Source organism: Motacilla alba, chromosome Z (genome assembly GCF_015832195.1).
Source record: "Motacilla alba alba isolate MOTALB_02 chromosome Z, Motacilla_alba_V1.0_pri, whole genome shotgun sequence".
Classification (NCBI taxonomy): Eukaryota; Metazoa; Chordata; class Aves; order Passeriformes; family Motacillidae; genus Motacilla; species Motacilla alba.
In genome coordinates, this window is record NC_052046.1 from 621,993 (window position 1) to 642,364 (window position 20,372).

At 54.6% G+C, this 20,372-nt stretch overlaps 2 protein-coding genes across 12 annotated transcripts in view; both read left to right on the top strand.

Moving 5' to 3' along the window:
- LOC119695732 (transcription factor 4-like) overlaps positions 1-8,179 on the top strand; it is a 42,435-nt gene extending 34,256 nt beyond the window's left edge. For 2 of the 7 annotated variants that reach the window (XM_038124744.1, XM_038124748.1), the window contains exons 3-5: positions 2,199-2,260; positions 4,086-4,182; positions 7,355-8,179. In XM_038124744.1, coding sequence (XP_037980672.1) covers positions 2,199-2,260; positions 4,086-4,182; positions 7,355-7,446 — 251 coding nt within the window. In that variant the 3' untranslated portion in view covers positions 7,447-8,179. Of the gene's footprint in view, positions 1-2,198; positions 2,261-4,085; positions 5,474-7,354 lie in introns of those variants that run through there. The other 5 variants (XM_038124746.1, XM_038124745.1, XM_038124743.1 and 2 more) reach the window with 5 other exon arrangements.
- Positions 8,180-8,651: 472 nt separating this feature from the next.
- On the top strand, positions 8,652-16,701 carry LOC119696141. Of its 5 annotated transcripts, none has more exons than XM_038125774.1 (4): positions 8,652-12,936; positions 13,972-14,636; positions 14,791-14,894; positions 15,830-16,701. In XM_038125774.1, the coding sequence occupies exons 2-4, from the start codon at positions 14,010-14,012 to the stop codon at positions 16,065-16,067; spliced, it is 969 nt and encodes a 322-aa protein (XP_037981702.1). In that variant the 5' UTR covers positions 8,652-12,936; positions 13,972-14,009; the 3' UTR covers positions 16,068-16,701. The 5 variants fall into 5 exon arrangements, with proteins under 5 accessions (XP_037981702.1, XP_037981703.1, XP_037981704.1 ...); XM_038125775.1 differs by lacking the exon at positions 8,652-12,936 and having other exon boundaries at positions 13,832-14,432; positions 14,567-14,636; XM_038125776.1 differs by lacking the exon at positions 8,652-12,936 and having other exon boundaries at positions 13,832-14,432; positions 14,567-14,636; positions 14,794-14,894.
- The last annotated feature ends 3,671 nt before the right edge of the window (positions 16,702-20,372 follow it).

The following is a 20,372-nucleotide window of genomic DNA, read 5'->3' on the forward strand; positions in this document are numbered from 1 at the left end:
TGATCTTCCTCTTTAATCCTTCTTCTGTGTTTTGTTGAGCTCGGTTTTTTCATGTAGTTTTTCAACCTAATACTCGGATAAATCCAAGTTCTTTTGAAGAGCAAAACAGCAGGAAAGGTCTCAATCCACCAACCAGGCGTGCTGAAATTAATTGGGATTAGCAGGCCCAGTTTAAGGTGTTTTGGGAAGCAGCAACCCCAAAGTGCCTGTTTATCCTGCTGCAATAGGATCATAACCATCTCCCCCACCCTCCCTGGTTTTGGCACAGTTCCTGCGGGTCCCGTGGGCGTTCAGGGATCACCTGGCTCCAGGCTGCCCGCAGGAGCCGTGGCTGCCCCGGCACTGGAAGTGTTCCGGGCTGGATGGGGCTTGGAGCAGCCTGGGACGGTGGGAGGTGTGCAAGGAGATGATCCTGAAGTGCCTCCTAACCCATCGCTGGTGATCCTGAGGGGAGTTTCCAGATCTGCGCGGGCGTGACAAGGTCTCTCCCGACCCTGACCTTGTGAAGCTCTCCATATCCCAGCTGGAAACTGAGGAGGCTGCAAACATCCCGCTTTTTCCTCCAGCTGGAGCCCGCTTTGTTCTGGAGCCGTGTTCTCTCCTCCTTCCTTTCCCTCTGGAGCTCCACGCTGGGCTGAGAAGCAGGAATTGGAGAATCCAGGTTCCTTAAAGGCTGCATCTCGGGGCTTTTCCTGGGCAGCATTAAAGCCGGAGCCGCCTTCTCCTCCGATCCCCAAAGATTGTTTTAATGAGAACTAAAGGGCCTTTTTCCAATTACCAGGGAATAACTGCATTAAGTTCCTGGGTTATGTCAACCTGCTTGGATTTGATTAGGGAGAAAGAAATGGATTTATCCGTCAGGGTTACTTCATTAGGGCTCCTCACTGATGCTTCGCAGAGGGTCGGCGCCGCTTGGCACTTTTCGGGTGAAATCCCAGGGAAATCGGGATGCGACTGCCGAGGATCCAGCTCCAGTCCCGGCCTGTCCCTTCCCAAAGGACACAGGGACCTTGGGTGCTGGGAGGGAATCCCTCCCCCTGAGGAGGTGGCACTGGCACAGCTCTCCGGGGAAGCACTCCCGCTTGGAGCACCCCACTCGGGAGGAAGGTTCCCGCTCTGACTGTGGCGGATAATCCCTACAATCCCTTCCAGCCCACGGGTCTCCGGTGTATTTCCTTCCAGAATCAGTCCAAGTGGACACTCGGAGCCCTTGTGCTCCCTGCTGGGGCTGGGGAGCTCTGCTCAATCAGAACTTCTGCCCATCAGAACCCATGGGATAACATCCCGAGATTTTGAGCAGGAGACCGATCGGGGCTCCCCAGAGTTAACTGCCTGTTACGTAACACAACTGATTTTTAAAAATCTGCCTAATTAACCTAATGGAATGGTTGATCGGATCTGTCAGGTAAATGATCCATAGTTTCGTTCCCTTTTTTTTTTCCTGGAGCTTAATTAAATATTTACCTCCGAGTGTCTCGTGCTATTAACGTGTTCATCTATTATGGAGAGAATAGAAATCCTAATTGGGGGAAAGAATTAAACTCCGTGAACGTGTCAGGTTTGGAATCCTGGAAACGCCCCGGATTCAGTCTCAGCACCTGCTCACGACCTTCCCCGTTCCTCCAGCTGAAATTCCCACTGATCCTAGAACCTGCGTGGGTTTGACCTAAAAAGAGAAGGGATTAGGCAGGGAAGTGTTCCAGGCCAGGTGGGACAGGGCTTGCAGCAGCCTGGGACAGCTGAAGGTGTCCCTGGCCATGGAACTGCTTGATCCTTAAAATCCCCTCCATCCCAAACCATCCCGTGAAAACTGGAGGAGGAATTCTGGGCACGGCCCAGCCCACCTGCATTCATTCCCTGGCTAAAAGCCAGATCAGCTGTGTCCTGCCCCAAGTGCTTGTCAGTCCCTGCGTCCTGCCGGACACTTGGGGAGGATGGGAGCCGTTCCACGGCTTTGGAGGCAGGCAGGAATTGTGCTGCTCAGACCTCAGCATTCCTGAGGGGCCGGCTCCTTCCCGCCGTGAATTTCAATGAGTTCATTTCAGCCGGGGGTCAGGAGCCACTTCCTGGCCTCGGCTCCTCATGCCTGCTTCTTAATTAAAGGCACCGGGAGATTAATTTGAAGCGTTAATTTCCCAGTGCCCTCACAAAAGGCGGGAATGATTTCCACGAAGCCTAAAGAACTTTTTTGTCCCCAGATGTAGAAGACAGAACTAGCTCAGGGTCCTGGGGGAATGCAGGACATCCGAGCCCATCCCGGGTAAGTAGAATCTAATCTTTATCCCCCAGGCACGCTTCCTGCAGATGGAAATGTGCAGTCCTCGGGCTGAGGCGGCCTCGGAGCGGAGCGTGCGGAAAAGCCGGCCTGGGAGCTCGCGTTCTCATTAAAATGGCTCCTTTCAATGTTTCCCTTCCCAACCCCAGCCTGCCGGTGCCTTTGGCTCCTGAGGAGCTGAGCGAGGGGGCTGGAATGAGATGATCCATAAGGTCCCTTCCAACCCAAAGCATTCCATGATTTCTGTGCATATTAATTAACCGATTACTGATGGGGTCTGTCAGCCCCCCCACCCCAAAGCACAGGTGCTGCAGAGGCTGCTGCCCAGTGCTTCTGCTGTTTGATTTTTAGGGATTTTTGGGGATTGGAGGTGAGAGCCAGCACCCTTCCCTGTGCTGGAGTTTGCATTCCTTACTCACCCCTGGCCATTCCATGACCAAGCTGGAGAGGGGACACCGAGATTGTCACCGGGGCAGCAGCTGCGGCGTGGGGCTCAAACCCTTCTCCTTGTCCGTGGCTGCACTTTGGGGAATTTTGGCACATCCCCTGAGTGCTGGAGCATCCCCTGAGCCCGCCTCTGCTCCAGGCTTGCTGGGGCACGGCCACGTCCCATGCTCCCTGCTCAGGAGCAGAATCCCCCGTGGGAATGCGGCTCCGGAGCCGCTCTCTGGCTCGGCGTTCGCCGGGATTTGGGAGCCAGCCGGGCCCAGTCACTTCAATTGTGCCCGTGGACAGTTATCCACATTTTTTTGACACCTTGGTGGGAAGAGCAGCCTTCCCAGCAGCACAGCTGGATCCTCCCGAGCCGCTGGCAGCTCCGTGGAAGCAGCCCCGTTCCCAACTGGAGATCCCAGCTCTGCCCTCCCTCCAGGCTGGGCACGGCTCGTGCACCAGCACCGCTGATTATTCCCTGCTCTTTATTCCCTACAAACACACGGAGCAAAAAGTGCCTTCCTCGTGCCCTTATTTAAATTTGTTTCAATCGCTTCTTAATTGTTTCCCAATTAACTTGAAGGATGGGGACTCTGGCGGCTCCAGGGCCTGGAATAGCGAGGAAGAGCAGGACCTCCATCCCTCCTCACCCTCATCCATGCCCCTTCCCTCGGGGCAGCCCAAGGGGAGCCCTCATTTCCCCATGCCTGCCTCCGAGGAAGGAATCCCAGCACCTTTTCTTCTTGCGTCCTGCTTTGCATCCCTGACGTCATTCCCGCTTCCATCTGTCAGTTTGATTTTCCTGCCCTTTTTTTTCCCCTTGACACTTGCATTGCTTCCGAGGGAAAAATGTTTTGAAAAGGAAATTGGGAATTGGCACACACCGATTATTTCTGCCTCCAAACCCCTGAATGAAGTGGGGAGATAGAAAGAAAAGGAGCACGAGCCTGGGAAGGATTCGGGAATTTGAATCGAGGCCGGGCATTAAGTCGCGGAATTATTCCGCAAACAGCCTGACCTCGCTTTTCCCTGCTGGAATGGAATTCCCACAGCGGGAGACCTGCTTCCTCCAGAGGCTTTCTTCCATGCTTTCAGCAGGAGGACTCTTCCCAGAGGGTTTTGTGCTGATGTGCCCCGCGCAGGATTTCAGGAACATCATCCAGGCCTCCAGTCAGGATTCTCTTCCTAGTGAGCTGAACTTGGAAACGACACTAAAAACTCTCTGGAATGTGTCATTCCAGCCAATCAGCAGGGGAAAAACCCAAGGGAACGATGGTTCTTAGAGCAGCCTTCAAACTGAGTAGGGAATTCTGGACTTTTGGTGTGGATGAGGCTGTTCCAAGGTGTAAAACTGTGTTTTTTCCCCATTTCTTGCCAGAACTATGGAGATGGGACTCACTATGACCACATGGCGAGCAGAGACCTCGGCTCACATGACAATCTCTCTCCTCCCTTTGTCAATTCCAGAATACAAAGTAAGAACGTGGAATTTCCTCCCTGATTGGGGTGGGGGAAGTGGGATCAACGGACTAGGAATAAAATCCGGGGGCCTTCAAGCATCCTCGTTTTTAGGGCTTGGCGTGAGGGTGGGAACAGGGATTTGTTTCAATTTTTAATTTTTTTATGGTGTGACAAGTGTGCTGTGATGATATTTAGTGTTTTATCCCCATTTAACCTATATTTTATCTTTGTTTTGTATCTATAACTGTGTTTTCGTGCTGGATTCGTGATGCAAAATCAGTTTGGCTTTTTCCTTGCACACACTTGGAATGGGATTTTGTAAGCAGGAAAAGCTGTTGAAATCCTAACAAATAAATCCTGAAGGGAGCAGAGAAACAGAAGGTGGGGGACCCTGGGAACGTTGTTTGGAGTGGGAGGGAGGTGTCCAAGGAACTCAGGGCTGGGTGACACCGTGGGGGTCGGCCAGCGGCCGCGTCGATGATCCTGGAGATCTTTCCAACTGGAATGATCCCGGGATTCTGTGCTGGAGGCTTATGAGGGAGCCATTGCTCCCTTCTTTAATTCAGGTTGATTGATGACTTTGATTAAAGTCAATAAATGATGTCAAAATCCCGGTCGTGCTCGGGCTGGGCCGGGATCCACGAGCGAAGCAAACGCTTCCCTCCACAGCCTCGAGGCCGCTCCAAGCCAAACACGGAGCGGGCTGGGGCTGCCATGCATCATTCCACAGCTCCGTGCACATCCCTCGTCCCCGGGCACTGGGAAAGAGCTGGGAGCTCTTGGAGCTTGCAGCCGTCCGTCCGGGTTCCCGGCCAACGCGCGCTTACCGCAGTTTGGGAAAGCTTGGGAGAAGCCAAGGAAAGCATGGAAATTCCAGCACTCCCTGCTGCACTCACGGCACGGGGCTGGCTGGGCCAGGGAACAGCGCGGCTGCCTGCGGGTGTCTGTCTGTCCCTCCTCTGCTCTCCAGAAAATCTGTGTGAAGGAAACACTCTTTTCCCTGGCTGTCAGAAATGAAAACACAGCTGGAGGCACCTGGGCAAGGCAGTAACAAAGCAGGGTTCCAAAGTTCCTGAGAGGAATTTGGGGAGTGCCTGACGTTCCTGCAAGGTCTCGCTCCACGGCCTCGGAGGGCTTTTCCAGCTGGGGCTCCCCGTGGATGTGGGATGGCAGCACCAGCCAGGGCCTGGGCTGGGAGATCATGGTGCCGTGTGGGAATGGCAACGGCAGAGGCAGTGGGCATGGGAATGGCAATGGGAATGGCAGTGGCACTGGCAATGGGAATGGGAATGGCAGTGGCAGTGGCAGTGGCAATGGCAATGGCAGTGGGAATGGCAGTGGGAATGGCAATGGCACTGGGAGTGGCAATGGCAGAGGCAGTGGGCATGGGAATGGGAATGGGAATGGCAATGGCACTGGGAGTGGCGATGGCACTGGGAGTGGCAATGGCAGAGGCAGTGGGCATGGGAATGGCAATGGGAATGGCAGTGACACTGGGAATGGCACTGGGAATGGCAATGGCAGAGGCAGTGGGCATGGGAATGGCAATGGGAATGGCAATGGGAATGGCAGTGGCAATGGCAATGGGCATGGAATGGCAATGGCACTAGGAATGGCAATGGCAGTGACAGTGGGAATGGCAGGGACAGTGACAATGGCAATGGCAATGGCAATGGGCGTGGGAATGGGAATGGCACTGAGAATGGCAGTGACAATGGCAATGGCAGTGGCAGTGACAGTGACAATGGCAATGGCAATGGGAATGGCAATGGCAGTGACAATGGCAGTGACAACGGCAATGGCAATGGCAGTGGCAGTGACAATGGGAATGGTGCTGGGAATGGCAGTGACAATGGCCATGGGTATGGGAATGGGAATGGCAGAGGCCGTGGCAATGGCGATGGTAGTGAGAATGGCAGTGGGAGTGGCAATGGCAGTGACAATGGGAATGGGAATGGATATGGCAGTCACAATGGCAATGGCAGTGGGAGTGGCAATGGCAGTGACAATGGCAATAGGAATGGATATGGCAGTGGCAATGGCAATGGCAGTGGCAATGGCAATGGAATGGAATTATTCCATTCCAGGAATCAGGGTGATGGAATTATTAAGTGTGGAAAAGAGAACGCTGACTCCAGCCAAGGCCACCACTAATCCTGTCCCCAGGTCCAGCATGTGGCACTTGTCAGTGCCACTCCCATTCCCAGGTGTCCTCTCTGGGAAGGACACCTTAATCCCCCCCTTAATCCCCTGCCAACAAGGAGAAACTTGCTTTCCAACCCCGTGGAACTTGGTGGAGCGTTTTCCTGCCAGGCAGAGCTGCAGGAGCCCTGGGACAACAGGCTGGCGTGTGGGGACCGCCCCGTGCAGGGCCAGGAGTGGCACCGGCTGGTCCCTTCCAAGGCAGCAGATTCCATGGATCTGTGATGGCACGCAGGCTCTGGGTGCCACTGGTGACGTGCTGACTCTGGAGCTCCTATTCCCTTGTGCCAGTCCTTCACCATTGTGCCAGTCCGTGCCATCCCGCGCCTCCCTGGCTTTGCTGCCTGGCAGTTTTTGGGTTTGTGCTTCCAAGTGCTCCGAGGAGCCCGAGTTGCACCGGGTGTTCCTGGGCTGCGGGCGCCCGTGCCCGTTTGTAACGGGATTTTCCATGAGTTTCTCCCGGTGTTCCTGGGCTGCGGGCGCCCGTGCCCGTTTGTAACGGGATTTTCCCCGCGTTTCTCCCGGTGTTCCTGGGCTGCGGGCGCCCGTGCCCGTTTGTAACGGGATTTTCCATGAGTTTCTCCCGGTGTTCCTGGGCTGCGGGCGCCCGTGCCCGTTTGTAACGGGATTTTCCATGAGTTTCTCCCGGTGTTCCTGGGCTGCGGGCGCCCGTGCCCGTTTGTAACGGGATTTTCCATGAGTTTCTCCCGGTGTTCCTGGGCTGCGGGCGCCCGTGCCCGTTTGTAACGGGATTTTCCCCGGCTCGGCGGAACGTCGCCACGGCCGATGCTTTTCATCCCGGCTGCTTTGATCCCGTTCCTGTTGTTATGAGGAGAACGGGAATTTTTTGCAGATTAGTGAAGTTTACCCAACACAGCATTAAAAGGCCTCGCTTTCAATTGCTAAACTGTAAACATTTGGGATGAAATTTTCCATGCTGTGGATCTGACTCAGCCCGCTCCGTATTTTTTTAACCTTCTGCAGGAATGATTTCAACATTTCCTCAAATGGGATTACATTTCAGCCTGGCAGATTTGGGATTTTCTCCCTCAGTGTCTGGCACGGCGGAACATTAATTCCTTTTCACACCACCTCTGTTATGGCAGCTGCAAAAGGGACACGGGGAACCGGGAGGGGAACGGCCAAAACTGTCCAAGAATTTCAGGGATGGGGCTTGGAGCAACCTCGTGCTGCCTTCCCAGGGATGGAGTCAGGGAATGGTTTGGGATGGGAGGGATTTTAAGCCACAGGCAGGGACACCTTCCACTGCTCCAAGCTCCCTCCAAGCTGCCTCGGGATGCTTGCAGGGACTCTCCATCCTTGGAGGTATCCCAAACCCAAACCCCACATGGTTTCCTGTCAAGCAGAGCCTTGAAAGGTGCTTGAAAACAGCCACAAAGGCAGAGATGTAAAAATTCCCATTCCCAGTCAAGAGTTAATGGATTTGTAAGCGCTGCCAGTCAGGATTCCGAGCTCAGCATTCAACTGCAGTCCCGCAGAAAAGAAATGACAAGGACATCTCCATTTCTTTGGGAAGCAGCAGCAGATGTATAAATAGAAACTGTCGACTGTGGCAATTCATGTGCAGGAGCGGAGCCTTGAAATATGAGTTTGTCCTACAGACTTTGCAGGGAAGTTTACATTCCTTGCCATTTGGACTTAAACAGCTCCCAGCATTTTGAAGGAGTTATTTTGTGTGACAACCTGGAGTCGTCATCTCTGGAGGCAGAGGAGCACCTCCTATCCCTAATCCCAGACTCCTGTCCATAATGCTGGACTCCTGTCCATGATTCTGGGCTCCTGTCCCTAATCCCAGACTCCTGTCCATAATGCTGGACTCCTGTCCATGATTCTGGGCTCCTGTCCACAATCCCAGACTCCTGTCCATGATTCTGAGCTCCTGTCCCTAATCCCAGAGTCCTGCCCACACTCCCAGACTCCTGTCTATAATCCCAGACTCCTGTCCACAATCCCAGACTCCTGCCCACACTCCCAAACTCCTGTCCACAATCCCAGACTCCTGTCCACAATCCCAGACTCCTGCCCACACTCCCAGACTCCTGTCTATAATCCCAGACTCCTGCCCACACTCCCAGACTCCTGTCTATAATCCCAGACTCCTGTCCACAATCCCAGACTCCTGCCCACACTCCCAAACTCCTGTCCACAATCCCAGACTCCTGTCTATAATCCCAAACTCCTGCCCACAATCCCAGACTCCTGCCCACAATCCCAGACTCCTGCCCACACTCCCAAACTCCTGCCCACAATCCCAGACTCCTGCCCACAATCCCAGACTCCTGTCCCTAATCCCAGACTCCTGCCCACAATCCCAGACTCCTGTCTATAATCCCAGACTCCTGCCCACAATCCCAGACTCCTGCCCACAATCCCAGACTCCTGTCTATAATCCCAGACTCCTGCCCACAATCCCAGACTCCTGTCCATAGTCCCAGACTCCTGCCCACACTCCCAGACTCCTGCCAGTAGCCTGCTGTCCCTTGTCAGCGATCCAGGCTCCCATTTCCAGGCTCCAGTGCTCTCTCCAGACTCCAGTTTGTCCCTCCTGCGCAGAGAAGCAGCTTTTCAGTAAAACCCAGGGGTTAAAAACTCCTGCCCCTTCCATGGATTCCTGGAGCTTGGCTTTCCCAGAAGCTTTTGTTGCTGTTCTCCAGCTGAGCTGAGGCCGGGCCAGAGGGAATTTGGAGCTCCCAACTGTTTGGGTGTTCGGAGAAACCTGGAAGTGACTTGCTGAAAATATTCACGGAGAGGGAAGAGCTCGATTTGTAGATCTATGGGATTTGGGAAGCGGGAGGTGGAACAAGGAATTGGGATAAGATGGATTTTAAAACCCCTTCCAACAGAAAGCCATCCCGTGATTCAAAATAATCGTTAAAAAAACCCCGACAACACAAAGAAATGCAAATCAAACTAAACCACTCCCCAAAAAGGGTTGAATTGCTGCTTTTTGGGGCTTTCTGGCTGAAGTTGTCTGGCTGAAGTGGCTGCAGCCCCTTAATGCCTGCAGCACCCCAAGGTCCCGACGCTCCTCGGGGGGACGCGACCGGCTGCGGGCGGAGATTTGCATTACAGCTGGAAAATGGACATGTGGGAAAATCTGGGAAACAAAACAAATTTGGTGAATTAGTGGGTCATTTCCATAGGCAGTCACGCTCCGTTAAGCAGGGAAAAACAAAGGGTTTGTTATGCTCTTAGTTAAAGCCCAGAGTGTCCAACAAAGCCGAGTTTAATTAATAAGCATTCGCAGCCCGGCCCTGAAGTCTGAACTTCCCAGCGTGGAGAGATGGGGAATTAAAGGAAGAGTTAGATAAATAAAATCAACTTTTGGGGGAGCTTTGGCTGGATTGTGCTGCAAAAAGAGCCGGAGCTGCCGCTGCCAGGGGGGTGAGGGGGGAGGCTGAGCCTCACGGCTTTAGGCCCTGCCTTCCCTCCAGGCTTTTCCCTCCATCCAGGACAAAAGGTGAGCCTTGCCTTGCCCAGGAAGATGCAGAAAGTCCTGGGGGATTGTGGAGACCAGCTTTGAACTGTTCTGAAAGTGGCTCAGGGGAGCTGGGATCCTGGGCTGGCAGGAGGGCTCGGGAATTCTCCCCAGATCATGGCAGTGGATCCCTGGGGGAGCTGGGATCCTGGGCTGGCAGGAGGGCTCGGGAATTCTCCCCGGATCATGGCAATGGATCCCTGGGGGAGCTGGGATCCTGGGCTGGCAGGAGGGCTCGGGAATTCTCCCCAGATCGTGGCAGTGGATCCCTGGGGGAGCTGGGATCCTGGGCTGGCAGGAGGGCTCGGGAATTCTCCCCAGACCATGCCAATGCATCCCTGTGGCCATATGGTCGGAATTAAGGGCAGCACCAGTTCTCACACCAGACGAGGCAGCCGGGACTGGGGCCGGGCTTTGATCCCGGGACCACGTGAAATAAAAAGCTCCGGAGCACGGAGTTAACAGGAACCAGCGGGACTTTAATTAGATTATATTCCTTTCTAACTGAAATCAGAGTATTCCCATTTATCCCGCGAACTTTTCCTGTGCAGCTGCGGGCTAATATTCCCTAGTCCCAAAAAAGAGGGATATTCTGGGAAGGAACTGTGGTGATTAAAGCGGGGAAAAAGAAATTGGACAAAATATCCCGATTCATGTGCGTGTTTGTATTTCTCTCTGTATTTGTGGGAATTATCCGGGAAAAACGGGTTGGATTAAAAATGAAAGGGAAGGGAGGAAATGGGGAATAAAAGATGTAAAACTGGATTTGGGGAAGGAAAGCAAAGGGAGAAGCAGCAGCGGGCCCGAGGGAAGCTAAACAATCACGACGGATTTATCGCGACGCGGAAACAGGAGGAGGCCAGGACAGGGAATTTTAGGACCTCTTAGAGCTGGGAAGGGGAATTTATTGACAGATGATGTAGACACTGCTAAAAAATAAATGGATTTTTCGCCTCAGTGTTCACAAAAGAGGACGGGGAACAGATGCCAGAATCGGCTCTAAATTTCCCAGGAGAGAGGCAAGAAATATTGAAGGAAATAGGGATTATTCCAGACTGGGTGATCACACGGTGGGTGAGAACATCAGTGGATGGATTAAAGCCGAGAGGAGCCATCCCAGAATTGTTAAATAAAGAAAGAAAGGTCTATGTCATGTTTACAGGGAAAAACGTCCGAGCATCCACCTCAGCGCCCTCAGCTTCCGCAGGGATAACCCCGTGGGCAGCTTTTGTTCCTGAAGGATTTCACGGCCTTGGCTAGCGACTCACTTCAAATCTGTTTTCCAGAAACGGGGAATTCAGTCTCGCGGGTGGCAGGGTGGATCTGGGGGCTTTACCGTGTCCCTGGAAGTGAGTGTGGAGAGCTTTGTGCAGGGCTCTGACCGGCCCCAGCAGAGCGCGGCTGGGCGAGGTCAGGCCGGCAGCTCCTCGCGCCCCCATCCCGGGATTTCGGGATGCGCCCCGCAGCCCACGGGCGTTAGCGCTGCCTCTCCAGCTTCCCGCTGGGACTGCTGGATCTGCTCCCCCTGCTTGCCTGGCAGAGGCTCCCCGGGCTGCCTTTGATATCGTGCTCCATGTGGGATGGTTTGGATCGGCCGCGCCGGGCTGTCATCGCCCCGCGGCCCTCATGTGGCGCACACCTGGAGAGGCCCGGCAAGGACCGGCCTTTGAAACGCCGCCGCCCGCCCTCCTCCCTCCTCCCTCCTCGGGCCGCATTCTTCCTCCATCGTGTCATGGGATTTGCTGAGGAGACAAAATGAGGGGAACAAAAAACCAGGGAATATCAAATCCAGCTTTGGTGGAGCTGGGCGAGAGATGCCCTTGACGTGCGACTCGCCTCGGCCGTGGCTCTGTCTGAAATCTGCTACTCCTAGAGTTTAATTCTTGTACAGTTTGGGAAGGAAGGGATCTTAACGATCATCAGCTTCACTCCCACAAGGCTTTTGGTAACACTTTCAAGATGGAATTGTGGAATCCTTGAGATTGGAAAAGGGTGATCATAGCCATCGACTGTGTGTTCAGGTGCAGAGTGAAAGAATTCCTGCAGTGGAGAGGAAGAGCAGAAGGGAAAGGGAAGATGTGCTGGGGGAAGTATTCCCAGAGAGCTGCTGGTTCAGGGAGAGGCCAGCAGATCATTCCAGGTGAATTGTAAAATCCTGAAACGGCCTGGATTGGATGGGGTTTGAAGGATCATCCCCTTCAGTGAGCAGGGACACCTCCCACCGTGCCGGGTGCTGCAGCACTTCCAGGGATGGCACATCCCCAGCTGTGGGGTGGACAGCGCACGGGATGCAGCAGGAGAGCAGCCAGACACGGATCCGGGTGGGAATCAGGGGGATGTGGGACTTGGGGAGCTTTCAACATGTCCCAAGCACTTCTCCCGTGGATAGGGAGGGAAAGAGGGCCCCAGGAAGAGTGGGAACCTGCAAACCCCCAAGGAATGCTGGAAGTGCCTCCCAGCTCCGTGGGCTCGTGCTGAAGGGAGAGGCCGGATCCGAGGGCTGATGGGAACCAGCACATCCCAAGGCTGGAACAGCTCTGGTTGCTCCTTTGGGGCTTTCCTGTTCCTCCCCTTGCCATCCCCGGAGCTAACGAGGAGAGATCCGTGTGGAAAGGGTGAATCAAAGTCAAAGCAAAGTCTTTTGGCACTCGGCGGGGACGAGGGAGGCCGCATCCGTAATCCTGCCGCGGTCCTTGTCACCTTATTATTAGAGCTGTGTAAATCTGGCAAGGGTTTGTGTTTGCCAAATATACCCTGGCCTACATCGGGGCTTATATTTGGAATTCGGGCCAGTTTTCACGCCTGTGCAGTCGGGAATTTTTGCCAGTTCGGAGCAGAACAACAGGAAAGAGGATAATGAAGGACAGAGGAGTCAGGAAAGGAGAAAACTCGGGATGGGAGGAACCAGGCAGAAAAGGCAAAGGAATATGGAGCACATTCCTCCTTTCCTGCGTCCTCCTTCCTGAACGTCTCCTTTTCACGCTTGGGGTCCTTCTCAAAGGAAATCCCTGCGCTGTCTCCATGGGGTTTTCCTAAAGGAAGGACTGTGGAGCTGTGACTCCTCAAGGTCAGCAGGAGAACCCACGGCAGAACTGGCCAGGTCTCTGTCGGTGCTGAAGAGTGGGGTGGGATCATCCATGGGATGGGTGGGGCTGGATATGGCAGGATTGGGTTCCCGTGGGGCTGGATATGGCAGGATTGGGTTCCCGTGGGGCTGGATATGGCGGGATTGGGTTCCCGTGGGGCTGGATATGGCAGGATTGGGTTCCCGTGGGGCTGGATATGGCGGGATTGGGTTCCCGTGGATCCCTGGGATGGGTGGGGTTGGATATGGCGGGATTGGGTTCCCGTGGATCCCTGGGATGGGTGGGGTTGGATATGGCAGGATTGGGTTCCCGTGGATCCGTGGGATGGGTGGGGTTGGATATGGCAGGATTGGGTTCCCGTGGATCCGTGGGATGGGTGGGGTTGGATATGGCAGGATTGGGTTCCCGTGGATCCGTGGGATGGGTGGGGTTGGATATGGCAGGATTGGGTTCCCGTGGATCTGTGGGATGGGTGGGGTTGGATATGGCAGGATTGGGTTCCCGTGGATCTGTGGGATGGGTGGGGTTGGATATGGCAGGATTGGGTTCCCGTGGATCTGTGGGATGGGTGGGGTTGGATATGGCAGGATTGGGTTCCCGTGGATCCCTGGGATGGGTGGGGTTGGATATGGCGGGATTGGGTTCCCGTGGATCCCTGGGATGGGTGGGGTTGGATATGGCAGGATTGGGTTCCCGTGGATCCGTGGGATGGGTGGGGTTGGATATGGCAGGATTGGGTTCCCGTGGATCCCTGGGATGGGTGGGGTTGGATATGGCAGGATTGGGTTCCCGTGGATCCCTGGGATGGGTGGGGTTGGATATGGCAGGATTGGGTTCCCGTGGATCCGTGGGATGGGTGGGGTTGGATATGGCAGGATTGGGTTCCCGTGGATCCCTGGGATGGGTGCGGTTGGATATGGCGGGATTGGGTTCCCGTGGATCCGTGGGATGGGTGGGGTTGGATATGGCAGGATTGGGTTCTGGCTGCTCTGGTGATTCACTGCCGATTAACTCAGGATCCCTGCATGTGGTTCCTGTGGGATCACACGGGAATATGGACTGGGAGATCTCATTCCTTCTGAGAGAGGAACCGTGGAATGCTTTGGGTGGCAGGGCCCTTAAGGATCGTCCCAGTGCCACCCATGCCCTGGGCAGGGACGCCTCCCAGTGTCCCAGGCTGGCTCTGGGCACCCTGTGCAGGGCTGGACTCCCAGCCTGGCTCCTTTGCATCTCTCCACGTGTTTTTGTGCCTCTGGGCTTCTCCTTTCGGAGCCCCGTGGAGTTTTCCAACTTGGCAGCATCCGTGGCCTCCCCTGCCCTGCCTTGGCCGGGCCTCTCCAGCCCTGCGCAGAGCCCTGGGCGCGGCTCGGCTCCGGCAGGGAGATCGCTGGGACCCTGGGACGGTGACAGGAGCGGCACATCACCCGGCAGCCTCATTTATCCCGTCCCCAACCTTTACAAAGGAGCTGAGCTCCCGGTAATTACCCGGGAAGGGGGAGGAGATGGATGTTTCAGTGCCTTTGATCTGGAGCTGGGATCGGCCGGGCTTTGGGAAATTTCCTTTGAAAGGACCCGGCGCTCACATCTGCTCCTTGTACCGCCATTCCTTAGGAGGCGAAAGAAGGGGGAATTTATCCACAAAACGTGTGGAAAATCAATCCAGGGCAACACCTCCGGCCAGGTGAGGGGACAGAACCAACTGCCAGCCTTTCCCGGGAAAATCAGGTGGCCCACAATGAGCCTGCTTGGAAGGGCTGGAATTTTCATCTCAGCGCCTTTACGGCTTCCTTGAATCCTCTCAGAAATTCCATTTTTTCTTTATATTATTAATGCAGCAGCTGTTGCAGTTCAGGCAGCTTCCAAAGGACCGGCGGATTCGGGGGGGAAATTGGGAGCTCTTTCAACTTGGGAAGCTTCAGAGTGGCTGCACGGGGAGCAGGTACCCCCGGATTATTCTGGGATGTGAGGGCATTCCTGAGTCTCCGCAGAGAATCTGATCCCTCATCTCTGCATTCCTGAACTCCCCAAGGTTCACGGCTCTCACCTCTCCTGGTCGATGGCACTGCCAGACGGGATTTTGGGATGGAATTGCTGGCTGGCAGGGTGGGCACGCCCTGGCACGGGGGGCACAGAGCAGCCGGGGCAGTGCCCAAGGCCGGGCTGGAATTACCTGGGATGTGGAAAATGTCCCAGGAAAGGGCTGGGGGTGAGATGATCCCGAAAGCCACTCCAAAGCAGCGTGTGTGATTCCATGGGGCACCCCTGGCACTGCCCGGGGCCAGGCTGGCACCAGCGGGCACAGGGAAGGGAAGGGAAGGGAAGGGAAGGGAAGGGAAGGGAAGGGAAGGGAAGGGAAGGGAAGGGAAGGGAAGGGAAGGGAAGGGAAGGGAAGGGAAGGGAAGGGAAGGGAAGGGGAAGGGAAGGGAAGGGAAGGGAAGGGAAGGGAAGGGAAGGGAAGGGAAGAGTTTGTGGGATCACGGACAGGGAAGGGATGAGCTCCCCATGGCAGGAAGGGTGTGTAGGATCACAGACAGGGAAGGGATGAGCTCCCAAATGCAGGAAGGATTTGTGGGATCAGAGACAGGGAAGGGATGAGCTCCCCATGGCGGGAAGGGTGTGTGGGATCACGGGCAGCAAAGGGAAGGGAAGGGAAGGGCCGGGAGCTGCGTGCGGCGGGGTCCTGCGGGACGGGCTGGGCCGGCCCGGGCCGGGCTGGCAGCGGGGTCAGCGCTGGCGGCCGAGGGCTGTGTGTGACAGACTGTGAAATGGGGCGTTGCTGCGCGGCTGCGCCGCACCTGGGCCCTTCAGCTGTGATTGATTGGCTTGGTCATGTGGAATGGGCCCATCTGCTCCCGCTCCTCCTGTTTGTTCCAGCCGCAGCCCTTCCTTCCTTCCTTCCTTCCCTGCCTGCCTGCCTGCCTGCCTGCCAGCGGCTGCCGCGGCGCGGATCCCGATCTCCGCGCATCCCGCGGAGCGCGGCCGCACCGAGCGGGGCGAGCGGGGAGCGCCCCGGGCCCGCCCGGCTCCGGTGCCGCCGACGCCGCCCGCAGAACCCGCGGAGAGCGACTCTTACTGCGGCGAGGAGTTTTCTTGTACCCGAGCCAATACTTAATTAAAACCGCTGACATCATGGTGTTATAATTAAGCGTGGCATTAATTAAGCTGGAATAACGATTTTTTTTTTTTTTATTAAGAGCTGCTCCGATTGTGGAAGCGGCAAAAAAAAAAAAAAAAAAAATCCCAAATAATTGGAGATGAACCCGGGAGAAATTGCATCCCCGTGCTCCCGCGCCCGGAGCGGGCTGGGAACGGGTGGAGCGGCGGCCGCGGAAAGTTTCAGGGGATCGGGTGCCAGCCGTCGGGAAATTTGGGGGATTATTTCCCTTTTCCCTGTTTTTTTTCCTTTTCCCCCAAAACTGCTGATCGGCTCCTGGCATTCTGATGGCTAATTATGCATCGGAGAGCTTCGACAGCTGCATTCATCATCATAAAATGTAATAATTAATGACATTCCAACAAAGAAAAATATGCAAATGAGAACTCATTAGCATTTTCATATTCAGCTTTGATAATGCTTTTGCTGACAAGGTTGTAATTAATGAAAATTCATGTCGCAGTCAGGAGATTGGATCGGTTTCATTCCGCTCACAATTCCCAAATGCTTGCATTATGGAAAATCGGCGGCTCTGCCAACTTTTTCAGGGAAGAAAAAAACACACACACACACTAAAAGCACCAGATGCAAATGAAGGGGAGGGAGCCGTTAACTCCTTCCAGCCCTGGCCCCCTCCCAAAAAAAAAAGCAGGCAAGGAAAACAACAAACCCTGATTTCCGTAGGGCCGCGGGAATTCGGGGAAAACTTTTGCATTCCCTTTGATCCCGAGCTGCGCTCTGTCCCGGCCTTAACTCCTGAATTCTGGGCATCCCAGGATCCCCGGGAGGGGAAGGGATGGGGCTGGTCCGGAGCAGCGCCACCATTCCGCAGCGCTTCCCTCGTTTCCCTGCCCAGCAGAACCGTTCTTCCCAAAGATTTGGGGTTTTCAGCAGCTCCCCCTTCCAAAGGCAGTTGGTATTTCGGGGGCTGTTTTTCGGGATCGTTTCCTGTGGGATGGGCAGCGTGCCCAGGCAGATGGTGGAATGGCACCTGTGGGCAATCGGAATGGATCCCTTCATCCCGGCGCTGCTGGGAGCTCTGCGGTTCCCTTCTCCATGGAACAGCTGGGATTGGGGCTTTTCACCCCAAATCCACGGGTTTGGGCTCAGCCTGAAAATCTGGGACGTAAAAAGTGTGGAAACGGCGTCAACTGAAACGCTGGGAGGGTTTTAACCTAAAAAACCCCAAAACTGGGAGCGCGGAGGGCTAAAAAAGAAAATAAACTTCCGTTTGCAACATCCCAAGGAAGGGATGGGAAGGCCAGGGAGGACCTTTGTCCAACGAGGACAAAGTTCTCTTTCCATGTGGGAATTGTTTGGGAGATCTTTGGGATCATTGGGAGATCTTTGGGATCGGCAGTGCCGCTCTTGTTCCATGTGGGAATTGTTTGGGAGGTCATTGGAATCATTGGGGCAGGTCTTTGGGATCGGCAGTGCCGCTCTTGTTCCATGTGGGAATTGTTTGGGAGATTTTTGGGATCATTGGGAGATCTTTGGGATCAGCAACGCTGCTCTCATTCCATGTGGGAATTGTTTGGTGAAACCTATGGAATGGGGATATGGGAACTGGCATTGGTGACATTCCCGGTGGCTTTGGGAATTGGGATCGCCTACATCCTTGGTGGCTTTGGGAAGGGGGATTTGGTGACGTTTCTGGTGGCTTTGGGAATGGGGATTCGGTGGCATTCCTGGTGGCTTTGGGAATGGGCATTTGGTGGCATTCCTGGTGGCTTTGGGAATGGGGATTTGGTGACATTCCTGGTGGCTTTGGGAATGGGGATTTGGTGACATTCCTGGTGGCTCTGGGAATGGGGATTTGGTGACATTCCTGGTGGCTTTGAGAATGGGGATTCAGTGGCATTCCTGGTGGCTTTGGGAATGGGGATTTGGTGGCATTCCTGGTGGCTCTGGGAATGGCGATCACTGACATTCCTGGTGGCTTTGGGAATGGGCATTTGGTGACATTCCTGGTGGCTCTGGGAATGGGCATTTGGGGCCGTTCCCATCTTTTCCATCACCTTGCCTTCCTCTGTGCTCTCCAAGAGCGGAGTCACGGAATGGTTTGGGTTGGAAGGTCTCCTAAGGATCACCCCGTTCCAATCCCATGCCACGCCACGGCACAGGTTCCAGCGTCCCACGTCGCTCAGGATCCCTGTCACCCTCTTGTTCCGCCTGTCAACACCCGGCACACCCCGGCTTTAGCGGATTTCTGGCCATCGGAGCCCCATTTTTGGGGACAGCGATTTTTGGGGACGTTTCTGGAGCCAGCTGCCCGCCCGGGAGCGGCGGCAGGGCCGCGGCCGGCGGCGCGGCGCACAGTCAGAGCCCTTAATTGTGATGCATTTGCCGAGTCGCCGCCGCAGCGCCGGCCCCGCTCCGGTGCCATATGGTCTCCCATGGAACATTTAACTTGTCAGATATAATGGATCGGCCTGGAAGCAGATCTGCGCTCCGAGCGCTCGGCTCCTTCCCCGGCCGCGCTCCGAGCCGCGGGCTGCGGCACGAGGGATCGCGGGAGCCGGCGCGCCGCCCCCGCACGCGGTGACCCAAATGGCACCGAACCGGCCCGGGCGGCGGCCCTGGCACCGACCCCGGCAGGCGGCACGCCACATCCCTTCACATCCGCCCGCTCCGACACACTGTGCCGGGCAAGGGCGGCTCGGCGCTCCCGCTCCGGCCCAGGGTGGGCACCGGGAGCGCAGGGACACAGAGCTCCAGATTCGCGGTGTTTGGGCATCCAGCATTTTGGGAACTCAGGGATCCAGAGCTCCAAAATCGGGGTGTTCGGGCATTCAGGGATCCAGAGCTCCAAAATCGGGGTGTTTGGGCATCCAGCATTTTGGGAACCCAGGGATCCAGAGCTCCAAAATTTGGGATGTGTGGGCATCCAGTATTTTGGGAACTCAGGGATCCAGAGCTCCAAAATCGGGGTGTTTGGGAACTCAGGGATCCAGGGCTCCAAAATCGGGGTGTTTGGGAACTCAGGGATCCAGGGCTCCAAAATCGGGGTGTTTGGGAACTCAGGGATCCAGAGCTCCAAAATCGGGGTGTTTGGGAACTCAGGGATCCAGAGCTCCAAAATCGGGGTGTTTGGGAACTCAGGGATCCAGGGCTCCAAAATCGGGGTGTTTGGGAACTCAGGGATCCAGAGCTCCAAAATCGGGGTGTTTGGGAACTCAGGGATCCAGGGCTCCAAAATCGGGGTGTTTGGGAACTCAGGGATCCAGAGCTCCAAAATCGGGGTGTTTGGGAACTCAGGGATCCAGAGCTCCAAAATCGGGGTGTTTGTGCATTCAGCATTTTGGGAACCCAGGGATACTAGAACTTCCAAAATTCGGGATGTGGTGCTGTGCAGGGAGAAGTTTCCATGGGTGAGGACCTTCCATCGGTGTCTGGTTGTTGGGAGAGGCACCCCAGTTCCTTGGGGCTTCAGGGAATCGTGGAATGCTTTGGGCTGGAAGGATCACCCAGTGCCACCCCATGCCATCCCACTGTCCCAGCTCATTCCAGCCTGGCCTTGGACACTTGCAGGGATCTGGGGCAGCCGCAGCTTCTCTGGGAATTCCTAATTCCCAAAATCCCATCATCCCGTTCCCTGGGCGCTGGCCCTCCGTGCCGTGTCCCCAGCCCCTCTCCTGTGTGGATCCTCAGCCCAAAAAGACCCCAGAAGATCTGGGAAGTGTCTGTGGTGGCCTTTAATTAATAATATGGATATCATTGATCTATTTAGGAATATAGCATGGATTATCCTGTGCACTGCAAGGAGTGCTGGCCATTAATTAATAATATGGATATCATAGATCTATTTAGGAATATAACATGGATGGTGCCATGCATTGCAAGGAGTGCTGGCCATTAATTAATAATATGGATTTAATATATAGATATATTTAGGAATATAATATGGATATCCTGTGCATTCCAAGGAGTGCTGGCTGTTAATTTATAATATGGACATAATAGATCTATTTAGGAATATCACATGGATTATCCTGTGCATTGCAAAGAGTGGAGGCCATCAATTAATAATATGGATATCATAGATATATTTAGGAATATATCTAGATATTTAGGAATAGTATGGATATTATGTATAGATATTTAGGAATACATATATATAGATAGATATTTAGGAATAATATGGATATTATATATAGATATTTAGGAATATATATATAGATAGATAGATATTTAGGAATAATATGGATATTATATATAGATATTTAGGAATATCTATATAGATAGATATTTAGGAATAATATG

Coding starts and splice junctions, on each gene's coding strand:
- LOC119696141 (XM_038125772.1), top strand. CDS start 13,872: ATGGCGGGATTGGGTTCCCGTGGATCCGTGGGATGGGTGGGGTTGGAT. Junction 14,637..14,790: donor AGGGCAACACCTCCGGCCAG/GTGAGGGGACAG, acceptor TTATTAATGCAG/CAGCTGTTGCAGTTCAGGCA. Junction 14,895..15,829: donor AGTGGCTGCACGGGGAGCAG/GTACCCCCGGAT, acceptor TGTTTGTTCCAG/CCGCAGCCCTTCCTTCCTTC.